Genomic DNA, 17,087 nt, shown 5'->3' with positions numbered 1-17,087 from the left:
TTACCCGCATCGTGACAGAACGAACCGACCATAATATGGACCCAGCAGCATACGGCAGTTTCATGGCTTTTATGAGGTTGCCTCAATCCTCCCAGTCTGCACCCCTTTCAGTCGTCAGGCCCCTTTGCACGCTGGCTGATCCCCTATCTGACTCAGATCTGGAAGACCCTGAGTCATCTCCTTTTTGGGGAATCCGGCTAGCCTTCTCTGGGAGGTATCTAGGGGAGGGAGCTCCTGGGAAGAAACGCAGGTCACGGAGACGCTGGTTCTCCAAGCAGCCTCAGCCCCAGAACTCTCAGGCCGAGCCTCAACCTCGATCATTCCAGCCAGTGCCCACCCGTCGAACTCAGACCTGGAGGACCCTGATGAGTCCCCTTTCAAGGGAATTCGTCTGGCTATTTTTACGGGGTTGCGTGGTTGCCACAGAAGCCAAGGACATCATGGCTCCCGTCACCACAGGGAAACTCAGCCTCAGCCCCAGCCCCAGGTTCCTCACTTCCAGCCCAAGTCCCAGTCCCAGGTCTCCAGTTTGTCGGCTCCGGCTGTCTCAGCGTAAGGGGTCCCGGTCGATCATCCCTTGTTCCTGAGTTAGGTGTTCTGGACAATGTCTCACCTGCTCCCCATGTCCTGTCGGCAGCCCAGTTGACTCCTGATTCTGGTTCCCAGTCAGTGGTTTGGTCGACTCCTGTTCCTGATTCCCTGTCGGCGGTCCAGCCGAATCCTGTTCCTACTGTCCTGTCAGTGGCCCAGCTGACTCCTGAGTCTGGTTCCCAGTCAGTGGTCCAGTCAACTCCTGTTCCTGATTCCCTGTCGGCGGTCTGGCTGAATCCTGTTCCTACTGTCCTGTCGGTGGCCCAGCTTTCTCCTGATTCTGGTTCCCAGTCAGTGGTCCAGCTGATACTTGATCCTGATTCCCATTCGGCAGTCTGGCCGAATCCTGTTCCTCATTTCCTGTTGGCGGTCCAGCCAATTCCTGCTCCAAATGTCCTGTTGGCGGTGTGTCCGAATCCTGTTCCTGATCCCATCGGCGGTCCCGCCGAATCCTGTTCCTCGTGTCCTGTCGGCGGCCAAGCTGACTCCTGATTCTGGTTCCCAGTCAGTGGTCCGGCCAACACCTGATCCTGATTCCCATTCGGCAGTCCAGCCGAATCCTGCTCCTCATTTCCTGTTGGCGGTTCAGCAAATTCCTGCTCCCCAGGTCCTGTTGGCGGTCTGTCCGAATCCTGTTCCTCTTGTCCTGTCGGCAGCCCAGCTGACTCCTGATTCTGGTTCCCAGTCAGTGGTCCGGCTGACACCTGATCCTGGTGTCCTGTTGGCGGTCCAGTCAGTGGTCCGGCCGACACCTGCTCCTTGTGTCCCATCAGCAGTCCATCTGACTCCTGATTCTGGTTCCCAGTCAGTGGTCCGGCCGACACCTGATCCTGATTCCCAGCCAACAGTCCAGCCAATACCTGCTCCTCCTGTTCTGTCGGTGGCCCAGCTGGTTTCTGGTTCCCAGTCAGTGGTCCAACCAACACCATCCTCCGGAGAGACCCTGTCTCCACCGCCGTCCTCCTGTTCGCCCTCCAGAGGGGCTCTGCCTGTGACGTCGGCCTTCTGCTTGCCCTCATGAGGGGCTCCGCTTGCCATGCCGGCATCCACCTCGACCTCTGGAGAGCACCTTGTTGGACAGCCTGAATACCCGCACACAGCCTTTCTCCACCAGTACACGACTGTTCTCTGTCCGTCACTTGCCCGTGCTTCTTCTTCTTCTGAGTTTCGAGCAGACTGGATCCTGTCACAGCGACAAATTCAAGCACTACTTTCACAATCCTGGACTTATTCTCGGTGGGAATAAGTCCGGGCTCCCCATTGTACTGGTATTTGTGATTAGGGATGATGCTGCAGCATACAGCCTTTCTCCTCTTCCATGTAACAGTTGCATTCCATGTGTATATGTTTCACAGTTCAGCAAGTTCTGCAAGTTCCATGCCAGCACATTGTCACTGACTCAGTCTAGTAATAACAACTGTGTGGTTCCTCTCTCTCCCAAAATAACAATGTTCTTTCTTAATACTAATTTGTACAGTGAATAGTGATGCCGCTTCCTTTCATTCTCCCATTCTTTGTGCCACACAGCTGTTGTTTCACTTGATGATGGATCTGTACACATATGTCCCATGGAGTACTCTCACATCAATCCCTCACTTCAGTGGCTTTTTAGCTGCCATATCAGCTGCCTCATTCCCTAAGTATCATCAGATCTGAAGCCATATCTGAAAATATGACAGCTTGCTTCAGCTTCACCTCCTAAATCCATTGCAATGCCCATATTATAGCCATTAATTCTGTTGTAGGCTACAAACTGAAACTCCCCCAGACAGTAGTTTCTATTTTATAATTTTCAAATCTGGAATGTAAAAGGCAAACTCTGATTTTAGAGTTTTGGGTCTTGGGCCCCGTCTGTATAAATTTGGAGATAATTTTCCCAGTTGTTCTTTAACCTTTCCTTTACTATGTCACCATGAGCAGTACTACCCTGTACTACCTTACTGTTTATGAGACACTGCAGTCTATTTCTTGAGTGGGTAAAATCCATGGTGGTACAAGTGGACAGTGAATTATATGGTGTTTTGTGTCAGTTGGCCAATCAGAAGAGAGGCTCAGAGCGGCTCAGACCCTCTCAGGCTACAGCCACATTGATACCTTTCCATTTTAAAATGATGTTTCACAACAAAAACGATCTCTATCTAGACGGTTTTTGCTCCGTATCAGAAATAAATGCATATCACATGACCATTCATATACACTGGGCATGCACGTGCCAATGTAAACAGGAAGCAGATTGCCAACTCTACAGTTGATTATTTGCAGAAATACTACGAATAAGGAATGGCAAAGGTAGTTGTAGCATTAAGATGCAGAATTTAACTGCTAGCAAAGACAACAAAGTCAGTTATGCTTGTAGTTTGTTATCCATGTTGCAATCACCACTGGTAGTCATGGCTGATAAGACAAATATGCTGACTTTAGTAAAGTTTATTGAACTCATTTTCTAAGCTTTTTTTATGAAGGCTCATGTCAGTTTTTACAGTTACTGTATATTATCAAATAAAGTACTTAATTAAACTTACAAAGACTGGGGAAATGTTGCATTCATTTTTTTGAATTAAGTCTTAGTAGCAATTTTTAGAGTGGAATGTGTAAGCAAACAGTTGCCCATTTCCACATCCAGCAGACACATAGCAACATGATCTTTTCATGTGGCATGGTGGTTGTTTCCACCTTATGAATAAGTCAAGTATTGCCTCTTTTTTAGCTCAGTTTTTGAACTCTAAACACTCCTGAGGGAAATATCTGTCCTTTAGCTGCTAAATGCTCCACCATGTTCACCAACTGCTCACTGACTATTTCTGTCTGCTGCTTGCTGGTAGCGGACAGTGGCTTTTTACAGCTGCTTCTCCGAACCAAATCAGTGATTTGAAAAATGCCTCAGAGACTACACAGTGCAAAGAGGAACAGCAGAGTTCAGAGATTATTCTCTATGGGTTCATCACTATGAGTGACTCACATTACATGTTGTCATTGATGTGTTGCTGATTAGAAAACATATTGATTAGTACAGCTTTAAAATTTAAGTATGGCAGTAAGTAAAGTCTAAAGGGTTAATATCAATATAATCCAACATTTGGCTGTGACTGTAGAAATCCTCATAGGTACAGAAATCAGTTTGCCTCCTACCTGTGGTATCTTCCTGTAGTCCCACATCAAAAGCCAGTTTGTCTGTGGATGAGCGGGAGGTTGACAGACAGCATAGGTACTAAACAGAGAATCACAATTAATCAAACTTAGTTAATATATCAGATCAACTAGATCATCTATTAACTATGCATCAACTTAGAAAACTATGTCTTTACACGAAGCTCTCCAGTTGCGTTAAATGTGTGTAAAGGATTGTCCCACATAGATCACCTACCCTGAGATTATATATTCTAGGTGCAAATAAATTGGAGTAATTGGAAATCATTTTTCACCTATTTCTTTTTTCACAGGGTGTCTGGTCTGGTCTGGCTGGGCCATTCCAAAACTTAAATCTTCTTACAAGATTTTTCTATTTTTTATTTTAATGTTCCCCCATAAAAGATTTCAGTCTTTCAATTGCATTGTACAGTTTATAGGTAACATTAAAGGTGGAGGAAGTTCTGAAAGATTTATCTTGGTCTCATTTTTTTACATCACAAAATCCTGGCATTTTAACAGGGGTGTGTAGACTTTTTATATCCGCTGTACATATATGCATCGGATCTCGATGAACGAATTATCAAACTGAATATTTTTACTCATGTACATTGTACGTTATAATTTGTTGAGAACAAAATGACATAACAATGGTCAATGGAAACCAAAATGATCAACCCATTGAGGGCTGGATTCACAATAGCACTGAAAATCAAAGTGAAAAATTTTGATCACAGGCTGATCCGACTTGCGTGAATTTAATCACAGCAACTCATAATGTGTCTCAGTAGTGTGTATGTGAATGGCAGCATGACACATCTCCAGACTCTTTCATGCCTGTCACATGTGCTCAGTGTGAACCTGCTCTCATCTGTGAAGAGATCAGGGCACCGGTGGCAGACCGTCTGATTCTGGTGTTCTCTGGTGAACGCCAATCGAGCGGCACAGTGCTGGGCTGTGAGCACAGGTCCTACTAAAGGACTTCGGGCCCTCATGCCACCCTCATGGAGTCTGTTTCTGACAGTTTGGTCAGAAACATGCACACCAGTATCCTGCTGGAGGTCATGTTGTAGGGCTCTGGCAGTGCTCCTCCTGGCAGGTACCGGCCCTGCTGCTGGGTTGATGCCCTTCTACGGCCCTGTCCAGCTCTCCTCGTGTCGACCGCACATATGGATGTGCCATCCTGGAAGAGCTGGACTACCAGTGCAACCTGACCGGGCTGCAGGTACTGCCTTATGCGGTCAGTCAGGAAGGATCAGGAGAGAGTAATTGTCTGTGGCCACCACATGTAAAACCATTCCTTTTTTAGGGGTTGTCTTGCTTTGGCCTCTCCATTGCACCTGTTGTCACTTTCACTTGCACCAGAGCAGGTGAAATTGATTCACAACCACTTGTGCTTCCTAAATGGACAGATTGATATCCCTGAAGTTTAACTGACTTGGTGTTATACTGTAATGACCAAATGTTCATGTGTATATATATATATATATATATATATATATATATATGTATATGTACAGTGTGTGTGTTGTGTACTTGTTCACTAACCATTCCACTGTATGAGTGTCGTAGCAGGACAGCATGTCCATACAGTAAGGTGCGATGCCCACCGCCCTGGGCCGTCTGAAAGATAGAGAAAGACAGTGACAACAGGAAGAAGAAAAAAAAGAGAGAGAGTTACAAAAGACAAGAAATCACTCAAACAGAAAGACAGTGAGAGACAGAAAAACAGAGATATCAATAAACACCAGAGACAGAAATACCAACAAAAACAGATGCAGACAGGAAGAGAGGGGGAGAGGCCACCTGTGCCATTATAGTCTACAAACCCAACATTACATAATAATGCTATAATTTTACTTAAGAATATTCAAACAAGTCAGCATGCTTTATGTTCTAGTATGTGTTTATGTGACTAGATTTGTTTATCAGGTTCCCTGTAATGTCCGACATGGTTTAGTGGCAATTCAAAATGTTTTTGTTTTATGACAAATCTATGATAAATAACATTGATATCTATTTTAAGCACAGCCATGGTAGATATTATTTGCAGCTCTGATCAATGAAAAGGATGGTTTGGTCCTTCTGCCTCTCTTCAGCATTTCTCCAGATTAGTATAAAACTACACAGTGGCACTAAAATTGTGACAGCAGCTGATGTCTGAAGCAGGACACTTTACCCTAAATCTGGGTTCTTGGTTTTGTCTTCTTAGCAGCAACACCCCTACACAATGAACATACAGTATTTCTGTGTCCAATGTCCTGGGATTTTTCCTGTTGCACTGCAGTCATTCTACCCCACAGGCTTCGCAGAGCAGAGCTGCTTCACTTTCACACCCATTTCAATGAAAGTGTGTCATCAGCAACTATGGAATACAGAGTTGAAGCATTTTCCCCTCTCATTATTTTTTGTGTAATTGGTGATACAACAAATACATATAATGTGTTAATATAATGCATTTTATACCAATGCAGCCTAAAGCTCAAGGCTATAAAACTTAAATATCAGTGTCTAAAATACAATAAATAATGTCTATAGTCCTGAATCATCCTTCAAGTCTCAAAATATTCTCCTAAAACAAGTTACAAGTTACAGTGTATTCCCTATTATGTTCTTGTATTCCAACTAAAAAGCAAATGGTGGATGTTTGTATATTGTTTGTGTTGCCAACAGCAAATTTTTGGGTGTGACCCAAATTTTACACTGGAGCTAAAAAAGTCACCAATCACCAGTTGTAGTTGGAACATTCTGGAACATTCATTCCTCCTGCTCAAAAGCAAGATCTGATAACAGCTGTTTGTAGGATCGGGTGAACTGAGAGTCATCATCATCATCATCATTTACTGATATGCAGTAGGCATTTTACAATAAAAAGGAAAACAAACAAAATGTTTTTCCGATGGCAGAATCAGGGATGGCTGCGGTCAATAATTTTTATAACTGAAACTCACATCACATTTAGCATGTTCAACCAAGTACAATCACCATTTCTACAATTCCTCACATCAAGACAACAATGACATGCAAAAGACCTCGGGCCTCATTTTTGACTGTTGCATATGCACAAAACAGGGCTTGAAACATGCACATGGCTCTTCAGACAGGAGGGAGATTCATGAAAACGAACTTGAAAGAGAATGTGTGCACCTGTACAGAGACTCATCCGTACAAACAATTTGGAGACTGAGGAAATTGATCTTATGATGACGCTTTCACAAATTTGATTTCACTTGATATTAAATAAATATTCATACATTATATCCACAAGGTGATCAACTTTAAGCTGCAGCGGTGTAAGACACTAATTATTCCATGCTGCTTTAAAAGATACAGAACTCAAATCTGAACCATTTACACCTTTGACTCATTAGTAAATTATTATCAAACTATTGAGTGCCTGTCGCTGGCTCATCTCCACATTCCCAAACCCTCAGAGCTCAGAGGAGAGGGACGGGCCACATGTTGCTCACACCTGGGACCAGATGCATAAATGATTTGTACGCACAAAAAGCATGCATACGCCATTTTCCGCATATAAATTGGTATTTATAAACACAGAATATGGTACCTTTGTTACTCTGACCATGTGTACACACAGTTTTCCAGAGTAATCCAAGTTACAGTGAAGTAAAAATACAAAATAAGCCCAGACATGTAATTTATCATAAAATAAAGCCAACTTCTAGGAGCTCGCAGTCATTGTTATCGTCATAAGTTTTGCCATTTACACCGCAATAACAATTTTACATTTCCTAAATGGAAATGATTGTGTTTGTTTGCTAAATGTTTCCTTTAGCACCAGTTAAAGTTATAATATGTAACTTTACCACATTAAAATGTCGAAAAATGACTTGACCTATGTTATATATGTTGTCGAGTTGTGTTCTTACATTTTCCCAAATGTTTCCAGCAATTCTCAAACCAGAAAAATCTGTGATTTTAATCATGGTAACAGTATATGCCATTCGGTCAACTGTCAATGACATTATATATTCTATCGCTTGGTCAGAGTTGTGGTTTCCAGCAACATACACTTTTCATACCTTGGTGATTTTCAACTATATATATATAAACCAGATGAAGGATTTTTCGTCATTGGACGTCTGGATCTTAAGAGAGAAAATAGCCAGGGAAATGTTAGGCAGTTCAGCTCTCAGCTGCTGGAGACATCCTGTCCTGTGTCCGCCGAAGACTGTCAGCGAATCTCTGATTTTTAAAGTGAAACTGCTTTATTTATTTACCAGTTTTAGTCCCCTGCATTTGTTATATGAGGAAGACAACTCTGCTGATGATTCAGCTGCCAGAACAAAACCTGCGGAACATCTGGTTCATGAGTTATTAAAGAAACAAAGGTAATTGGTCTCAGTTTCCACCTATTCCCTGTCTGCCAAAAAGTGTCTGTGAATCAATGATTTTTTAAATCAAACTGCTTTATTCATTTACTGATTTTATTCCCCTGGTCTGTTTGTTGTTGCTTTATTCAGTGTTTTTCAGGGTTACAGTCTGTTTGATTTCCTGAACCACTGACACTGAAAACTGGGAGGAGCTTACAGTAATGGTAGTGAAGACAACAACTCCCATGATCCGACACTATTTCATGACGTCACCCAATGACGTCTTTTGTTATGTTTTTGATTGAAAGACCCCTAGAGGCTGAAGTTACATATTGTGCATTTAATATCATTATTATTTATTGTTAGTCATTCTGTAAACTGTTTCATACTATTTTAATATTTACTAATCACAGTTTTAGAGCCTGTGTGGAGCCTCATTAAAACATCTCTAGTCCCAATAAATGATGTTCAGAGTAAAACAGGACATTATATTTGTTGCGATTTTACTAAAGTAAACTGATGCACATTGCGCTTCAGTTTTACAATCAGACCATCTAACCATGTGTATGCATGGATTTACAATTGTAGCAAAAAGAATGTGTATGCATATTTCTGGCTTTGTGCATACACATAGTTTTGGTCGTGATTCTACATGGACCTTGGTCCTGGTCCCGGTCAGTTGTGGAGCCACCACAGTGATGATGTCAGAATGCCTTAGGTCGCAGATTCTGGACAGTCTGGCTCACATGTCTTGGATATTAATGCTAAATATCCTGATTTCTCTCCATTTTAACCAAACTAAATGGTGACGTGATGATGGGCAGCTGTGACTCAAGAAGTTGAGCAGGTTGTCCATCAATTGGAAGGTCAGTGGTTCAAGTCCTGGCAAGATACTTAACCCCAAATTGCCCCCAATGTAACATTGGTGTGTGAATGTGTGTGTGGTAGAGTGTGTGTGCTGTATGTGTAGACGAATTTGTGTGAATAGGTGAATGAGGCTGGGCTGCACAGTGGTGCAGTGGTTAGCGCTGTCGCCTCACAGCAAGAAGGTTCCGGGTTCGAGTCCCGGCCTGGCTGTGGGATCTTTCTGTGTGGAGTTTGCATGTTCTCCCCGTGCCAGTGTGGGTTCTCTCCGGGTACTCCAGCTTCCTCCCACAGTCCAAAGACATGCAAAATGGGGACTAGGCTAATTGGATACTCTAAATTGATCATAGGTGTGGCTGTGAGTGTGAATGGTTGTCTGTCTCTATGTGTTTGCCCTGCGATGGACTGGCGACCTGTCCAGGGTGTACCCCGCCTCTCGCCCGAAAAGATGCTGGGACAGGCTTCAGCCCCCCCCCCCGCGACCCTACTAGAGGATAAGCGGTAGAAAATGAATGAATGAAGGTGAATGAGAAGTGTGAAGGTGAATGTCAAGTGCTTTGAGTACTCGATAAGACTAGAAAAGCCCTATAAAGTGTCATTTACCATGATAAACATCAAATTTCTCAGCATTGGTAGATTTCTAACAAATATTTCTGACTTTGAATATTTCACAAACTACAATTTTGATTCATTTTCATTGATTTTTTGGGTAAAATCTCTTCAGTGAACACATGACTGTGCTGACAGGGCAGCAGGGGCACAGTGTCACTGGAGATGCTGCAGGGCTGCCACCTGCCTTCTCCAGCCACCTCACCTGACACCACTCCAACACCTGCACTATTCATCAGTTGTGGAAATGAGAGAAACATCTATATGCTGGATTTTAGTAATACATTTTAGCATATTAGATGTAAGCAAAGAAAAAATACATAAAAAAAACGAAAAGAACTGCTAATTGATACAGTCCATTTTCTGAACAGAGGGTGCAAGAGGGATCATAGGTGTGGAGGAGGAAACTTTGAATGTCACACAAACCTTCATAGGGAGCCAGTGGAGAAGCTGTAGGGTGGGTGTGGTGTGTTGTGTGAGAACCCTGGCAGCAGAATTCTAGAATTACTGGAGTCTGTCCAGGGCTTTCAATTGGGATCCCATTACAATAATCCACATGAGATGTTACAAATGCATGGATGAGGATCTCTTCAATGGAGTCAGGAGGCAATGTACAGAGATGTTCCTCAGGTGGCAGGCGGAGGAAAGCAGATTTGGTGATGGATTTATGCAAGTGTCAAATGAAAGGGTGGAATTGAATGTAATACAGATCTGAAAAACAGACAGTCCAGGTTTTAAGAGGGGGTAAGAGAATCCAAGCTACGAGAGGACTTTGTAGTAATGGAACACAAGGTCATCAGAGGGCACAGTAGGAACATAATGAGTCATGTCTCCTAGGGCTGCTTTTTTATGTTTCTATAAGCGATGGAACACTTCAGGTGATGCTGAAGCCGGGAATGGGGGGATGGCAGGATGATCAGGGACAGCCAAGTCCTGGCTCAGCAGGTGGGAGGGGGCCGTGCCAAATCCAGTATGTGACCTTTTTCATGCATGGTCAAAATCCAAAGCCTGGGGGTGTGGCTTGGTTGAGCAACACAAAGCCATTATGTTGCTGCCGTGTCTCAGTCAAGCAGCAAAAATTTTACTATCAAAAATGAGAATGTGGAGAAGAAGTGGTTGATTGTTGAGAACTGGATTTTAAGCCTCATGAATGTGTCATGTCCCATCCTGATTTAGGTTACGTTTTTATGTGTCTTGTCATTTTTGGTTTTCACTTCCTGATTTATTATTATTTAGTGTGTGCCTAACCTCTCCTCTCGTTCCAGATTTCCACTTCCTGCCATCATGTGTTTCCTATGATTGTCGACCCCGCCCCTAATGTGTTGCACCTGTGTCTCATTGTACAGAGCCCCTAAAAACTTGTGGGGATAAAAAAAAAAAATCTTTGAGTTTCTGGTGGGCACCAGAAACTTCCGCGTGCGTACGAGAAAGCTCAGTGCCAACGCACTGAGCGCATATGGATCCATAAGTCAGTACATTAACACACACAAGCAGCCTATATCACGCTGTGTTAAGAGGGGTGTGTGAATGCACAGTGTGTATATGCATGTTCTTGGTGTGTATGTAAAGTTTTATTTGTGTATGTGGTTAATTTGATGTGCATGTGCACACTTTCATGGTGTTTCACCCTAATCGGCCTCCTCGGCGAAAACTGTCTGGTGCGCCTCGGACTCCAGAGGCCTATACTACGAGGCAGGATTTGAGGTTACCGAGGTAACTTCAGGTTAAACTCTGGGTTTTCAGTCCTACAACAGTGGTTCACTTGTTACCATGGTAACTTACGCTGAACTCCTAACCTGCTCCAGCACAGGTTCATTTCAGGGGATCAGATCAAAACCTGTCAACAGCCAAACTACTGACCAATAAAATCACTGGAAAAACAGAGTCATCATTCATACAGGATCCTGACAGGGACAAAAGAGTTTACAATAAAATGCTTAATAATAAGGAGCAGTAGATATAAAATATAAAATATCAGTGGAATAGTTTTTCTGTTTGAGTCTTTCCATGTGTCCACTCTGGTTTTAAAACAAAGCTTCTACAAAAATGCACAGAGAGTTTATCACACTACATAAATAGCCTATATAATAACTATTTTGGCTTCATTTGAATTCAACAAATATTCTCCGAAAGAATTTCCAGACAGTATCGATGCTTTTACTCTTTTCATCACTGCAGCTCAGAATAACATGAGGAGACTCCGTGATCACAAGTGAAAATAAAAACTAAAACTCAGATGTCTTTGATTAGAACAATTAGCTGTTAATTATTTTCATGATTTCAGTCAGTCTGACTCATCAGACATCAACTACTTATCTTTTCTTTCTCTCCTCTCTGCAGCAGAAACAGTCTAATGTCAACTTTAACAGTTTTATCTGTATCACATGAATGATAATTCATGCACTTAAGACTTTCGTCTGACTTTAATAGAAATTATATTTAGACATGGAAGTAATATTTTTATTCCAGTCATGTGATCATATTGTTAACATTTCATCTTGTTGAATATCACTTTTGGATGTTGCTATAACCGAACTTACTGGCAAGTATCAGCGTTTCTTCTCATATCATATTAAGTACTTCATTCGTGGTTCTGATGATGTTGCTTATAATTAACAACTCCGCCTCTTTCACATGAACGTGCTCGTAGCTGGACAGGTAAACCCAGGGTTAACTGAGCCAGGTGATAACCTGCTTCGTAATACAGGTTATCAGGATGGTCAATGTTAGGTTCAGTCAAGCCAGATAACTAAAAGTTATCCTGGGTATGTTGAACTTGCTTCATAGTACAGGCCTCAGAGAGAGGGGATGTAGGTCTCAGCATAAACAAACCTCTAGTAATGTGTCCACTGAGTTGGACTAACTCTGATGTGGAGTATTTACAGCCATCATGTTACCAGCTACTGATAATGAACAGAGACAACAGGGGACAGGAATCTTTTGCAATCCAAGCACCCTTGGAGAAGGGCAGTGGATCCCAACCAACCAACCAACCAACCAACCAACCAACCAACCAACCAACCAACCAACCAACCAACCAACCAACCAACCAACCAACCAACCAACCAACCAACCAACCAACCAACCAACCAACCAACCAACCAACCAACCATTTGGAACAGCTACTGACAGCTATTTGTGACTAGCATAATTTATGGTGCTTGCTTTATGGTGTTCGCAAATGTATTGTCCACTCCACAAACATATAGGCTATACAAACACACACACACACACACACACACATATATTTGAATGATGCGCTGGCAGAGTGGCAGCAAGTCCTTGTAGCTCATTGTTTTTTTTAAGTGCATTAGCAGTGGAAAGAATAAAGGTGGAGGACTGGTTCTGCTTGTGATCAATAGATGGTGCAACCCCGGTCACATCACAGTGAAGGAGAAGATCTGCTGTTGGGATATTGAACTGTTGGCAGTTGGTCTTAGACCGTACTATGTACCGAGAGAGTTCCCACACATCGTCGCCAATGTTGTTCATTCACGAAAATGCGGGAGTACAGACCCCGCACCCTTATGCATTCATTGTAATTTTGGGGTATTTTAACCATGTCACTCTCACTCTCAAAGCTTTTTATTTATTTCCAGTTTTTATCAACATCAGTAAAAACAAGTAGGACTGAAATGCACCACCCAGAGACTCAGGTTAAAGTTCAACCCGTTCACCTTTTCTTAGGTTATGTTAGCAAAAACAAGCAAAGCTGAGATGATGAGGGACGAGTGTAGTTGGCAACAGGAAACACAGACACAGAGACTAAAAAGAGGCTGGACTAAGGCAGAGTCAAAAACAGGTAGAAAAAAGGCTGGAAAGCTAGGAAAGCCAAGCTAGTCTGGCGGGGACTGAATGGAAGTGGGCAAATATTATGGAGCTAATGAGAGAATGCGGAGCAGGTTAGTAGGAGGGTGTTGGAAATGAAGTGATTGGGAACGGTGGGAATTACTGCAGGGCAATGAAAGCAGCAGGATGTGGAACGACAGGAAGTGAATGGGAAAACAGACAGACATAAATGAATGAATAATAAAAGACTAGAACTGTGACACGTAGTAAAATGGTTTTACATTAGATCAAATTGATTAGTATGTGTGTGTGGATTGAACGATGCATCTGTGAACACCATACTCTGTGAATTACTAACACATCAAACACTATATTTTTACTTGTGGATCACAAAACATGCATTTGACACCATTGAGATTAATTTTCTGTTCATACTTTGCTTTTCAATGTCATCCAATGATGCACTGTGCAACTTGTGCAACTCTGGTTGACCTTTCAAGTATGTTCCACAAGTGAAACAACCCAGTCTTATTCTCTCATACTCATTGAAACTGTGTGGACACTGCCACAGTGACGCTTGAGAATGCAACAATTCCAAATTTTGGTCTAGCTAAGAGAGCTAAGATACAGCAACAGCATAAGAATTTTAAAAAGTGTACAAGTGAAAGTTGGAGCACAATGAAGGACAATTTTTCCATCATAAACCCACCGGTCAGCTGCTCATGGTGTAGTTAAGCTGCTACTGCTGTATTTGAAAGACTTGGAGAGATGACTAGACCAGGGTGAATCCAAATAATGGGACAATGTGTCTCAACTCTCTGTTGTGTTTTTATGTTGTTGTACTGCACTCTGCTCCGCTGAATCATGCAGCTTGAGTTTGCTGATGAGGGAGGAGGTCGATCCATTTGCCAGCGGCTGCTATGGTTCCGTCTGCCTCTCCGAAAGAGAACCTCCTTGGGAGAGCAACTCTTGTTTTTTGGCAACCCTCTATCACAGAGTGCTGTCTCTATATCAGTAGCGAGGCGTTCCACATTGACGAGGTCATATCTTAATTCTCCATCCTCAAGTCGACACGCAATAGATTACACAAATGTGTGTGGCGACTCTGCTAGTGCTCATACTGTTAATGCTCATGACAGTGACCGTAATGACCAACATTAGGACAAAAACACCCATGACGAACACAGACAGCGAGTGGAGGCACCTACCCATATTTCCACATCTACATGCTGTGTGGAAATGAGAGAGAGGGGGAGAAAGTAAGTCGTCGTAGTCATTTTAGAAATGACACATAAGAACACACACACATCAGAGGGCATCTATCGAACAGGTAAGACTGTTGGATGAGGAGGTTATGACAGCTTAGTTAATATATTCAAGCTCTTGTACTTTCATGTCTTTTCATTTGAAGATTCGGTTGGGTAATATTCTTCTTTACTTTCTCAGTGAGATGAGACGATAGATTCCACTCATGTCTGTGTGTTAGGTATGAGGTGATCAGTTTATCCTGGAAGCAGGGCAAAACAGCTGCTATCCTCACTGTCCAAAGAAAGACAGACATTTACCACTATCACATATCTATCAACTTGTTTGTTTGTCATCATGTACACAACCATAAATATAAAAACAAGTTGTGGTTTTATGGGGAATAATTGGAATTATTTTATGGTGAACAGCAGTTAGATGTGTTGCTGTGTATGTCAGCCATTTGCACAGCCTCTAGTCTTTCAGCCAAGTTTTGTCTGAGTTTCAAGAAGAAAGTATGGGGGGGGGGGGGGGTTCAACTTCCCATCATACCCTTTAGTATAATCCAGTAAGTGGATGGCTATTGTTCAGCAAACTAACATTTCACACAATTGTTCCTTAATTTAAAAAAAAACAAACTAACAATCATGTCATGAACATGGCTGTGTGTGTTTGGTAGCTGGTGACATTGTTTAAAGATGCAACAATAGGAAAATTGTCTTTTTCTACGTATTTGCCAATTGGTTGAGGGTGTGTACGTAGTTAAAAGGGATAGTTTGGGTTTTTGACGTAGGGTTGAGTCAGGTACTCATGAATAGTCGTTACATTACCCACAGTAGATTATGTTCAGCGCACCCCCCAGTTAGAAAAACCCACCGGGATCACCCGGCAGGGTGGCAAGCGCATTCACTCAGATGACCTGTGGCTGCGGTGTAATACAGTGCACTCAGTGCGCTTGTGCGTAGGAATACGGTAGTTCAGCGGTTGAAATATGTAGTGCCAAAGGAAAGTGCTGTTTTCACGGGAAGATAAACCACTGAAAAGATTCTACATGAAGCGTAGATTTAGACGGATATCGGATTTTAAAAGTGTCTAAAACACCTTTTTCCTGGTGGCCCCGCCCACAGCAGCACATCTCTGCCAGGTGAGTGGCCGACTTTCCTAACTGGGAGCGCACTGTGAGTAATGTAACGACTATTCATGAGTACCACGTCAGATAACACGAACTATGTTTTTGTAACAGGCAGGTGAGACAGTTTATTCAGCTGAACACAGTTTCACACTGGCAGTAGAATTATGCTACATCTTCCCACATCCTCCTAATATTAACATTTATTTACACATTTCTGACAAAACAATTGTTAAGGTGAATGTAAAAGTTTGGTTTAACAGGTATCACTTACTTCACAGTGAGATAAGAAAAAGTTTAACCCAGTAATATAATTTTTGTAAGTGAAGTAAGCTGATATTTTTCTGATACTTCGCAGGTTAATTCATCAATTGTTTTAATTTAAAAAGGAACTAGTATGATGCAGGAAATGATCAGGCACCACACTTCAGCGCCATCTGTTAACATACAACACCCTGTAGAACTGTCTGGTTTTCTTATATATAAAAGAGGATCTATTTACATTTAGAAATAGATCCAGGAGGATGAGTTTAGATGTGATTGCTCAAACTCCCTTGGGAAGAGTTTGACAAGGTATAATTAGACCAGTTTGGCAGAGACATGTACCTAATCTTCACCCCTCTCGTGTAACTGACAGTGAAATTACACTAAAATTAGAAGGTGTAATACAGTTCAACTTTGTAGTGTTTATCTGGTCCCTGATCAATGCATTCACTGAATGATCAGTGTGGGTAAGAGAGCACTGATGTATATGGGTGAGGGAGCAGCACGAGAGCCTCCAAAGACAACAAAAGCATATCTTTTGCTCATAATCCATTTATGAGTCTTCCATGTGTTTGTGCTGGATTGTTGGTAGTTATTAAACAGTTATCTAAACTGTTGAAGTGTGCAAAACTCTTCTTTCGTGCTTTTTTTTTTTTTTTGTAACCAACAATCGCCACCACCGTCTGGACTGGAGTATGGGTGACCTAGTTTTGCATGTAGCCCAGGAAAACCAAGAATGATTTGTAATGTAGCCCATAGAGACACATGTATAGTATACAAAACAGTGTATTAAATCTCATCTGACACTTGAAGTTAAATGTGTTGACAAACTTACCTGAATCAAGTTAACACTTTAGTCACTCCCTTCTTAAAACTTCACCTATGGCTACTTTACAGCGCATGAAGCCACTGTATCTTTAAGCAGGATTCACCGTCAGCCCATCATGCAGCAAGACTACAAAGATTGGTGTGTTGCTGATGACAGCACAAGGCAGGGGGAACCCAAACACAGAATCAGAAACTTGATGATTACATGCAGACAAGATGATAAGCAGGAACACAGGGAAAACAGAAGGCTCATGAGCAGAAACATGAGCAGATGATCCAACAAAGAATTGGTGAAAATGGGTATATGC

At 42.3% G+C, this 17,087-nt stretch overlaps 1 protein-coding gene across 6 annotated transcripts in view; it reads right to left on the bottom strand.

Annotated features, from left to right (window-relative positions):
* The window catches only part of ryr2a (ryanodine receptor 2a (cardiac)), a 202,363-nt gene that overhangs the window by 137,826 nt on the left and 47,450 nt on the right, over positions 1 to 17,087 (bottom strand). For 4 of the 6 annotated variants that reach the window (XM_056366909.1, XM_056366911.1, XM_056366912.1 and 1 more), the window contains exons 4-6: positions 14,522 to 14,542; positions 5,266 to 5,340; positions 3,721 to 3,799 (exon numbers count right to left, since the gene is read on the bottom strand). In XM_056366909.1, coding sequence (XP_056222884.1) covers positions 3,721 to 3,799; positions 5,266 to 5,340; positions 14,522 to 14,542 — 175 coding nt within the window. The remainder of the gene's footprint in view (positions 1 to 3,720; positions 3,800 to 5,265; positions 5,341 to 14,521; positions 14,543 to 17,087) is intronic. The other 2 variants (XM_056366913.1, XM_056366915.1) reach the window with 1 other exon arrangement.

The sequence above is a fragment of the Seriola aureovittata genome, chromosome 21, assembly GCF_021018895.1.
Source record: "Seriola aureovittata isolate HTS-2021-v1 ecotype China chromosome 21, ASM2101889v1, whole genome shotgun sequence".
Lineage (NCBI taxonomy): Eukaryota > Metazoa > Chordata > Actinopteri > Carangiformes > Carangidae > Seriola > Seriola aureovittata.
Note: the sequence above shows the minus strand (reverse complement) of the source record. Positions and strands in the feature narration are given on the sequence as shown.